This window comes from Carcharodon carcharias, chromosome 8 (genome assembly GCF_017639515.1).
Source record: "Carcharodon carcharias isolate sCarCar2 chromosome 8, sCarCar2.pri, whole genome shotgun sequence".
Lineage (NCBI taxonomy): Eukaryota > Metazoa > Chordata > Chondrichthyes > Lamniformes > Lamnidae > Carcharodon > Carcharodon carcharias.
Window position 1 is genome coordinate 126,636,532 of NC_054474.1, and position 11,434 is coordinate 126,647,965.

At 41.9% G+C, this 11,434-nt stretch overlaps 1 protein-coding gene across 3 annotated transcripts in view; it reads left to right on the top strand.

The window, feature by feature from the left end:
• The window catches only part of nsmfb (NMDA receptor synaptonuclear signaling and neuronal migration factor b), a 64,103-nt gene extending 54,979 nt beyond the window's left edge, over positions 1–9,124 (top strand). For all 3 annotated transcript variants that reach the window (XM_041194533.1, XM_041194536.1, XM_041194534.1), the window contains 2 exons: positions 5,476–5,551; positions 8,587–9,124. In XM_041194533.1, the coding sequence (XP_041050467.1) occupies positions 5,476–5,551; positions 8,587–8,684 (174 nt within the window). In that variant the 3' untranslated portion in view covers positions 8,685–9,124. The remainder of the gene's footprint in view (positions 1–5,475; positions 5,552–8,586) is intronic.
• The last annotated feature ends 2,310 nt before the right edge of the window (positions 9,125–11,434 follow it).

Consider the following 11,434-nt stretch of genomic DNA (forward strand, 5'->3'; position numbering starts at 1 on the left):
GTAGTAAGTAGTGAGGATGATAGTAGCAAACTTCAGAAGGACACAGATGGACTGATGAAATGAGTGGACACATAGATCAAATTTAATGCAGAAAAATGTGGTAATGTGTTTTTGAGGGGGACTGAAGGGAGGCAATATAAACTAAATAGTACAATTTTATAGGGTGTGCAGGAACAGAAGGACCTGGACTCCATATAAATAAAGCTTTGAAGGTGGTGGGACACATTGAGAAGGGCTGTTCAAAAGCTGACAGGATCCTTGGTTTTAAAGTTAGACGCACAAAGCCAGCCTGTCATGGAAAACCTTTATAAAACACAGGTTAGGCCTCAACTGGGGAATCATCCTTTAGGAAGAATGTCAAGGTCTCGGAGACTTACCAGAATTATACATGAAATGATGGATTTCACTAAGAGAACTAGAAAAGCTGGAACAGAAAAGATTAAGGGCACATCTAATAGACATGTTCAGAATTATGAGCAACTTTGATAGAAACTGTTTCCACTGGAAAGAGGGTTGGAAATAAAATTAAGATAATTGGTAAAAGAGTCGGGGAGGTTGGGGTGGAAAGAATTTGTTTTGATGTAGAGCTGTTATAATCTGAAATGCACTGCCTGAAGGCAGTGGTGAAGACAGATTCAGTAGCGGTTTCTAGAAGGGAATTAGATATAGACTTTAAAACTAAAATAAAATGCACGGCTATGGGGAATGAGCGATGAAATGGCTTTTTCAGAGAATTGGCATTGGCATAGGCATGATGGGTGGAATGGCCTCAATTTGTGTTGTATTGCAATGGAATGCTATATGGAGATTGACAGCATTGGTAGCAATCTCCAAGCAGCTACTCTCCTTATTTGAACTACCAATCTGCTGAATATCTGAGGTTATTCCATTTCTGTTGCCATGTGATGTATTATTCATCATTGATCAGCAACGCTTGATAAACTGACAAAGTGACCTACTTTGTGAAGATCATACATGTGATCAATAAATCTGTGCTGTTAATGTTAATGACGTGACTCCTTTTCTAAATCTGTATTTGATATTTGTTTATTTAGAATTACCTGAAAGAAAGGTGATTGTAATAGCTGATTTGGTTTTGTTTAGATCACCCTGAAGATAAAGTTATTTTGTTCCCTTCAAGCCTTGGACACGTGCCATTTGTACAATTGTGAAGATATTTATGAAGCAAATATAAACACAATTTTATTTTTTGAACAACATACTTTTAACCTTTAATCTTTCAGGTGGTATTATTAATCAATTAAAAGGATCTGATCAGTCACTTAATTTACTATCAGATTCCTATCCCTCTGATGTACTCTACCTTGTCTACCATCCCTTTTTTTGACTACCTAACCCTCTCTTCAGCTTGCCCACTGTGACTTCAGCCGTTCTGTTTTTGTCACTCTGCCTCTCTATTTCTACTTTATTTGATCTTTCTGACTCTCTCACACACACTCTCTGCATCATTATGTATGCTTATCTCTCTCTGTTGATCTCTCTCGTTGTTCCACTTCTCTCTGGAATTTTTGTTCTGGAGAGTAAGTCCGGCGGCAGGAGCAGAAATCGGAATGACTTCATTTGGAGAGCAGGGCAGCTGAGCACACAAGAACTTGCACTGTTCAGCTCATTAATTATGCATCCGTGAACAGCATGATGAATCTTGTGGCGGAGTGGGCAGGAGGCGACCTGCCCCGCAGTTTCTTCATAGGCTTCAAAGCCAGGTGCCATATTTAAATGGCACCCGGACAGCCATTCACTCTTCTTCTCTGCTTCTTGACTCCCACCCACCCGTCAGTCCTGCCTTGGTCTCACCCCTTTCCCTGTGCCTTGGTGCTGCTGGCGGGAGTGGAAGATTCCACCCTCGGTCTTTGTGTGTGTGTGAGTCTCTCTTTCTGCCTCTCTCTCTCTTTCTGCCTCTCTCTGTCTTTCTGCCTCTCTCTGTCTTTCTGCCTCTCTCTCTGTCTGTCTCTCTCTTTCTGCCTCTCTCTCTCTCTTTCTGTCTGTCTCTCTCACATTCTGTCGTGCTCTCTCTCTCTCTGTCTGTTTATTCTGTCTCTGCCTCTTTCTCAGTCTGTTTATTCTGTGTCTGTCTTCTCTGGCTATGTTTCTCCCTCCAACTCTGTCCCTCTTTTTATTTCTCTGAGTTGTTATCCTCTGTCATTCTATATCTCTCTGGCAATCTGTTTCTATTGTTCTGTCTATCTCTCTCTATATATCCCTCTGTGTTTTTCTAGCTGTCTCTATATCTCCCTGTATCTCCCGCTGAATATCTGTGTCTGCCTGTTTCTCTGTATCTGCCTGTTTCCCCTTCGCTGCCTAATCTTTCTCTGCCTATCTCTCTGTGTCCCCCTTTTATCTCTGTTTAACCCCTTCTCTCTAACTGTCTGTTTCTGTCTATCTCTGAAACATAAAGTAGGAAGAGTAAAAGCTACTCAGAGCCTCGTTTAGTTCTCTGTATCTTAACTCCATCTGTCCACCTTGGTTCCATAACCTTTAGTACCCTTTCCCAACAAAGATTTATTAATCTCAGTTTTGAAATTTTGAATTGAAATACCCTCAACTTTTGCAGGAACAACGATCTAGATTCCCACGACTCTTTATGTGAAGAAGTGCTTCATGATATTACTCTTTGGTCTCGTTCTAATTTTAATGTGAGGCCACTTATTCTTGATTCTTTCATCTGAGGAAATATTTTCTTTCCACCTACCTTATCAAATCCTTTAATCATTTTAAGCACCTCAATTAGATTACTATTTAATTTTCTATACTCAAGAGAATACAAGCCTAGTTTATGCAAGCTGCCCTCATAATTTAACCCTTTAAGCCACGGTATAATTTTGGTAAATCTACACTATACTACACTGCAAAGCCATTATATCCTTCCAGAGTTGTAATGCTCAAAACTGAACACATTACACTAGTCAGAGCCTTCTGTAACTGTAGCATTACTTTCACCCTTTAGATTCCATCCCTCTTGAGGTAAAGATCAGTAAGCTTTTTTACTTTTTATACCTAGTCATCAGCTTTGTGATTTCTGTACTTGGACTCCTAAATCTCCCTGTTGCTCCACAGTTGCTAGATTCACATCATTTTGAAAATATTTTGATCTATATTTCTTGGGTCCAAAGTGAATGACTGCACTCTCTCTCTATCTCTGTTAATGTTTCTGTTCAGCTCTTTGACTGTACCTATTGATCCAGTGCTATGGCAGGAGCTGCATGATTGGTTGTATTTTACTCAATGGTGTGGAGGGGCGGGTTCTCATCATCAAACATCAAAATAAAGTTTGAAAAAGAAACACTAACAATACACAAATCCAATCATATCCTTGATTCTGTCAAGGGTACAAATCAATCCTGTCACCTGCTTTTTGGCAGACTCTGATTCTCCTCAACTTCCCTGTCAATTTCTTGTAGATTTTTCAAATCATTGTCATTTGAATTAGAAAGAAAACGTACATTTGAATGATGTTAATGCTGCAGGATGTAAAAGCTCTTTTCCAGAGAAATCTAATCCTTTGTATTCCAGGAACTCAGCCTGAAATCCCTGCTACTCACAATATGGCTAAACTGTTACTCGGCATGTTGCCTCAGACTGATCTCTTTCAGAGAGTTCCACCCAGTTCACACTTTCTGTGAAAGTCTGTCTGTCCCTTCTCTTGCTTTCTCTCTGTCTCTCTCTCTCTCTTTCTCTGTCTCTGTTTCTCCCTCTCTCATTCGCTCTTTCTTACTTCATTGGCTGGTTCAACCTCCGCTGGAGTATTGTGTCCAGTTCTAGGCACCACACGATAGGATGTGAAGCATTAGTGAGGGCGCAGAAAAGATTCACAAGAATGATTCAGGGATAAGGAACTTCAGTTATATAGGTAGATTAGAAAAGCTGGAGTTGTTTTCCTTGGAGAAGAGAAGATTTGACAGAAATATTCAAAATCATGAGGGACCTGGACACATTAGATAGGGAGAAACTGTTCCCATTAACAGAAGGATGGCTATTCAAAGGCCACTGATTTAAGGTGATGAGCAAAAGAAGCAACATTGGCATGAGGAAAAGGTTTTACGCAGCGAGGAATTAGGATCTGGAATGCACTGAGAGTGTGGTGGAGTCAGATTCAGTGGAGGTCTTCAAAAGAGAGTTGAATAATTACCTGAGAGAAAAACTTGGCAGGGCTACTGGGGAAAGATGAGGGAGTATGACTAGATGATTCAGTCTTGCATAGAGCCAGGATGGACTGTAACCATTCTATGATCTTAAGAATGTTGTCCATCTAACTCTCAGAAAGAGTCCTGTCCATCTCTCTCAATGAGAATGTTGCCTCTTGTTCTCTCTCTCCAGGAGTCCTGTTCTTTCCCTCTCCTTCTGAGTTATGTCCATCTCTTTCACTGTGAGAATGCTGTCTCTCTCTCTCTCTTTCTCTCTCTTTCTCTCTGAGTTCTCTCATCTCTCTTTCTGTGGGAATGTTGTCTTCCCTGTGCCCCTCTGTTTTTATGAAATTGCTGTTTATCTCTGCTTCTCTTTCTGCACCCCCAAATGCTACCCATCATCTTCATTCATCAACCCACTAAACAAAGCTGTTGCACATGAGTGCATCTAATCAACAACTTTGATGAGGAGAGGGCTGAAAATCTCAGTCAGCAGATAAATATCTCATTAAGCGAGGCAATGAGAGACCTCAGTGAGGTGACTAGCTCGCATAGTAACATTTAGGGTTGTATATTACTGAAAAGAGAGACATGTTGCCCAATTGCAGAATCACCTAGTAGTAGATAGGCAGAGTGCAGACCGCATTCAACTAGCAAAACTCAAAACAAAACGTCCACTGTTAGATGTGATACCGCAATTAGGCCACATGTGCCAAACAATCCTGGGTGTGCTACAGCCACATTAACAACCAATTTAAGATCATCAGTTGAGCTCACAACATGGCTCATTTACATTTGCTAGAAGTGACATACATTCATACGCAGGGACCTGTTCCCTGTAAACAAAAGGAATATGTTCAAGCCTTGAGCCATTTCTGATTTACCCAAGCATTTGGGAAGCCTGTAGTTTCTCCATGGCAATGCCTAGGCTAATCAGGGTCGACTTGCCAACCAATCAGCACCCTTTTCTCCTGTGATCATTTGAAATTTGGCATTCTTGCATTTGTCCAAATCAGTGCAAAACGAAAATCTTCAGCAATATGTCTCTCTTTTCAGCAATATTTAGGATTATGCTGCAATTCAGGGCAATGAGCTTGCACTGGGGTATGAACTCTTTATGAGCCAGTTGTGGGGGTGGGAGGTTGCCTGCCTATAAAGGCAACTGTTTCACAGGACTGTGTGCAATAATTATTTTAATTGGGTTACTATAGATCCATAGGGACTATAGACTTAAAAAAATGATTTGTGAACTGGTCGACCCAGATTTTAAGTAACATTGGACTCGAGCACTCCATATGCTTCACATATTTGAGCCTTTGCTTGTTGCTTTCAGCTTTTTCGGAGCCTGACCGCCTTGATGACTCCTCACCGAATATCCTTTGAGTCTCCATTGGAGCTTTCAGCGCAAGGTATGTCGAGGTTTCCCTGTTCTCTTAAAAGGGTCGTTAATTTTTCAGTATTCATCATAGAAAATGTTGGGAAGATTGCGGCTCTTCAACACATATCTGATACCAATTGTGAGATTAGAGAAGTTCATACCAATGGCCTAATGTGTAGCAGGTTTGTTCTCTTTTTAAGGTTACTGTCAACAGGTTCATTTCAACACCCAAGGAAATATTGTTGAAAAATCTTACTTAGGTTTGTGTCCTTTTCTTATATTATGAAACTTGAACATGGGCTGAAGGCACCAATGCAAAATCCCTACCACTGTGATGCCAAACAAACACATGCAACCAGATTTTTGCAGAGACCTTTAAATTGGCGGGTGAACCCGGATGCAGAAGTTCTGCCCCCCTTTCAGATAGGTCCAATTTTTGCTGGTGGGGAAAGGGGGTGTGAATCACACAGGAGGGAAACCAAACTCAGCAGAGCCATTTTAACTTGGTGCTGGGTTTAACAGACTTCATTTTGGTGGCCCAAAAGCCTTAACCCACAGTGTGGGAGTCACAAACTGGTGTAGATGTAAACGCACTTGAAGGGCAGATAAGGTCTGTATAACTGTCATGATGTGAAATATTTTTAAATTCCCCACTCTTTAAACTTGGGGATAAAAAACAGGATGCAGCTGTTTGTGAGAATTAAAGAAAGTCTGCTGGACTGATTTAATTGAGGGCCCATCTGGTGTAGGTTATAAAAAGGTTATCATCTGTTTGTGCAGTTTCAATAGAGTTCTTTCCTGACATTTCCCAAGTTATCATTATGTTGTTGTGAATGCTTGGCTGAGTTTCAAAAGATAAAATTCTAACAGGAGGGGCTCTGAGTTCATTGATTGACTATTTAAAGAGGCTATTTAAGGATTAGCTGGTTTTAATGTGGGGTCTGCATAGAAGTTTGTTTTTATAAGCGATTGAACATTTGAGAAGATTTTTAAAATTTGAATGGATTTCATGAATTGGAATTTTTTTCACTATTGTGTATGAATGGGAGCTATATTAGATTGTTAGTTTTTTTTCATGTTCACAAGGCTGCTGAGGTCTGCCTGTGGTAGATACTGGGTGAGTAGCTATGGAGGTGGCATGGGGGGGGTAGATGCAGGGCATAAGTTGGCATTAGAGGGATCATAGTGGTAAGAGGAGGTATGGGGGTTTGGGTGGGGGGCAAAGTTGGTATGGAGAGGCCATAGGAGTATGAAGGGGCATGGGGGTAGATGGAGGCACGGGTTGGCATGGGGCAGGGAAGGGCTGTGAGGGTGAGGGCTTGAGGGTCTAAGAGCTTCTGAAACAACTAGGACCTAAGTTCCAGAGAACTGGGACCGGTCTTCCAACCAGCGCTCCTTGGCACACACCTGTCCCCGCGACCAGCCAGGATGTTCTTCTGGAGTTGGTGGGCCCAACTCGATCCCATGCCTGCCTCACTCCCCAAAGCAAGAATTGGGTCTAGCCGGGCTCTTTAAAGTGAGACGGATCTGCTGAGTCGGGAAACTTCCCAACTCGAGCTATTTAAGACGGAGATAAGGAGGAACTCCTTTTCCCAGTAGGTCGTTAGTCTTTAGAACTTTCTACCCGAGAAAGCAGTGGAGGCTGGGTCATTGAATAAACTCAAGGCTGAGTTAGATAGATTCTTGATCAACAATGGAGATAACGGTAATGGGAGGTGGGGGGAGGGGGTAGGAAAGTAATGCAAGTATATGCCTCCTTAAGTAAGGAGATCAAAATTCTACTCCATAATCGAGGTGTGTTCTCACCAACGCCTAGCCCTGTGAAGGACTTGGCTTTGTCAGTCTGCACCATCTATTAGCCTGTCAGTGCTAACTGTCGAGGCCCACACTTTCAGATTACTCACTTAGATGAGGCACAGGAGATGTTACCATAGAACCTATGGGGTAGGACTTGCAGGAAAGGAGAGAAGAAAAGTGGGGAAAAATATTATGCCTAAAATTGCAATGCCAGTTAGAAAAGTATGTCTTCTACGCTCGGTGTGACATGGCTCAATTCTTGCCTTCATCTTTTATAGTTAGAAACAGTGGCCCACATTTTATGGTGGGGGCGAGGGATGCGGCCCACTTGACCCTCTCACCACTACCCCGAAGGAAAGTCAGCTGGAAGCCAACTCACTCCGTGCAAGCACACCCCACAGCCATAATACACTGTGGGCTGGTTAAATTGGCTAACAGAGGGACTTCGCCTCTCATTGGGGGAGATGTCATGCTCTCTAGAGCTGCTGACCAATCCGATTGGCCGGCAGATCCAGCAGTCCTAGCAGCCCCAAGAGCTCAGTAGCGGGCACTCCCAGGACTGTAAGTCTGAATAAGAAGGCCCAATGGATCCCAGAGTGAGGCAAGTCTGGGGTAGTGGGAGGGGAGGGTTTGGCGAGCTTAGGGAGGTGGTGGGGTATGGGTTTTGGAGAGGAGTGGATTGGAAGGAAGGGGGGGGTACTACCTTAGGCGGGGGCTACCCCCGATATGCAAAGGACACCCCCCCCACCCCCGCCAAGATAGTACACGTCCCTCCTTCCCGCTCTTTTAAAAACTTCCTTAAAAAGCAGGCTGTCCATTCCTGTCCATGACAACCGTATTATAGCATAGGCAGTGTATTATTGGGGTTAATTGGCTTGTTAACAAACTCAATTGACCCTTAAGTATATATTTAAATATGGCAGGCGGGTTGCTGATTTTGGTGCCTTCCCACTTACCGTGTTATGGGGATGAGCTCGGGGGTGGGTGGGAAGGTGTTGGGCTGGGCACCCACCCTATTTTTTATGCTCCCCTGCCAAAAACAGGCCTGGCAGGGGCACATAAAGTCCAGCCTGGTATTTAGAAGAGTCTCCAAAGGTTCTAAAATGCTTGAGCCTTGAGTGAAAAATTCACAAAGTTCAGATCTCCTGGGTGCGAAGTAATAAGGAATGTCACGATCAGGGAATAAATTGGCCATGTTTTAGTCATCTGATTCAATGACCATTATTGTTGATGAGCCCATTTAATGAACGTTGTCACATTGAATTTCAGGAAAGCGGATGATAGAGACATACTTTGACTTTCGTCTCTATAGACTCTGGAAATCCAGGCAGCACTCAAAGCTGCTGGACTACGATGACATCTTGTGAGGCAGAGGAAAATTCAGATTTGGAATAATTACTTGTAGCCGCTCTTATTGAGAACAACGTCTCCTCAATGCTGGAGACAAAACGGAGGGTCTCCGAAGGGATTGAGAAGAGGCAGAAGACACTTCTGTTATATCTTGTTCGGATGAAGAAAGACTTAATGGAAGTCGTGGAAAGAATGGCAAAGAGAGGTTAGGGCCTTTGTCTCTTTGAGTAGAAGGAGTAGGAATCAGAATTTTTCTTTCTGCTGAATGCGGCCAGTCCAGGTCAAGACAGGAGAGCTCGGGTATTTTTTTCATCCTAAAGTCCTTAGGCAAAAGGCAAGGCCGAATAGGTCAGCTGTTGGAATCGTGGTAAAACCAGACTGTGCTAAACAAGGTTCTTTGAAGGTTCTAATGATGGAAAATTCTAAATTCCCCATGGGCCCAGCTTGAAATACATACGTGGCGTGGGATGTCCATGAGATGTCCTTAAGAACCTCGATGTGAAGGCAGGTTTCATGAAGGAGAAAGCTAAATATTTTGTTATTGAATATAAGTACATTGGATTTTTAATTGAATAGTGCTAATTATGAGTTATTTGGTAAGAGTGTCTCAGTAGTTAGGAGGATATTTCATCTATTTGAGAGTATAATGTAGTGGATTCCATTAACATTGCCTTCAGTTTGCCACTCAAGCAATGACAACAAGCATGAAAGGAACCAATTCCTTTGTTCACAATGTTCAAAGGTTGATTCTCCAGATAGAAGCATCAAGGGATATCTTTCTGTGATGAAGTAACTTCATAGTCTTTGTGAATTACAGTTCTAATATTTGTGTGTCAAACAGGCGTGGCAGAGTAGTGGTAAAATCTATATGGGTTTTATTGTGTTTTAAGCAAAAGTGGCTGAAGGTCTGACTTAATAACCAGGAGGAGCCAAAAATGACTTTATTAAGTAAAATGCTGAATCAGAGTGTATTGACAGTGAGAGGAGCTGGGTGCCATCTAGATCCATTATGAACACCAGCAACATTGCTTTCATCTGATTGGAGACACCATGTTGGTCTTTGTTGTCAATTCTGGATTTATCTAAACTTGAGGATAGATCTGTTGCATTAGCAAAGGACTGAATGTGAGCTACTGATTTTATTGATAGACACACAGGCATGATTGCATTTAAAGATTATTTATACTCCATAGTATTGTCATGGAAAATAGCATTCTTAAAATGACTGCTTGGCATCATCATGGAGACCTTTTATTGTTCTGATATAGGTTAGGTTGTCTAGGTTAGAAGCTGCCCCTTTATTAAGATATTACTGTAGTCCAAGCCTTTAAAGAATATTCTAGCATGTGTTGCATTGTAGTCTACAAGGGGAAAAACTCAAACTCTTTTCTATCAATTACGTTTCAGGTAACTTCTTTAATTCATCTGAAGGTATGTCAGCCGGTTTTAAACAGTAAGGTTTCACTCTATTTCAGTAAAATATTCCAACAATTAGGTTAATTTCAACAGCCATACTGTAACCTTTGTATTCACGGGTGTGGGGAGACGATACACCAATGGCTTTAACCTTCCGAGGCCTGAAGAGTTCGGCATGCAGATTAATAAGCACCAAATAGTTTTTCAATCTCAATTTTCTCGACATGCACCCTTTATCAGTGTGATAGTGTCGTGCAAGCACTTAGTGATCGTGTCAGATGATCTTTGTCACTATTTTAATGGAGAGTTAGTCCCTTTAAAGATAGACATGTCAAGTGTTTATACACTAATAAAGTTCAGCATAAACCCTCACCAGTAATCAGTGAACCTACGTGTAACTGAGTGCAGTGAGAGCAATATATTAACACGAGAATTACAAATTAATTACAGATGAGGAAGGCCATTCAGCACCTCTTAATTATTCCCTCCAGAAACACCCGATCATGCCCCATTTCTGTGTCTGGTTGATTGACTAATTTATGGGTTTACTGCTGTGTGTGGCAGGCCCATTCTAAGTGTTGATCACTCTGCGTCACGAAGAACATCCTAATAATCAGTCTCGGGAATTGAACTTCCTCACGGATCCCTTGTTCTGCTTCAGTCTAAGACCTGTGAATACCCTGGAGAAATGGAATAAATGCTCCTTGTGCTTCTTCTCCAGAGTTTAGCATGGATCTTCCACGAGAATTCGAGCAGACAGTCCGGAGACATCCTCACGCCTGGAAATTCAGTTTTTAAAATTTATCTTTTACTAGTTTCAACCTGTGACCACCTGTCACTTTTATGAATTTAACTTCATGTAAGATTGCAAATTTAACTTGTTAACCTTTACAATCCCCTCTGTCACCACTTCCAGTAGATGTTGAGAATTGGGCCATTACCACCTGTATAGGACCAGTCCAGTTATGAGAAGCCCAGTAGTAGCATGGTTTTTAAAATTATTAAACTTTTCCCATCTATTAGCATGTACTAAGAGTTATTGATGATTTTTACCATCGTTGAAGCGGATGGCCTTGCACCCTTTCCATCATGCCCTCATCCAATCTTAATCTTGGCAAAGGTAGTGACCCTACCTAAGAGAAAGGAGTAATGTAAACCTTTTGTAAGTGATCTAAGATTGTGGTCCTGAGTTCTCTCATTCCATTACTACCTGCGTCGAATACAAAATAACTCACGGTCTACTGCTGCTCAATATTGAGGCCTGCGCGGTTGCCAAACTAATATCTTAATTAATCCATCCTTAATGTTGATGCTGAGACAATGGTCTGAAGATTGATTAAAACCTACATCA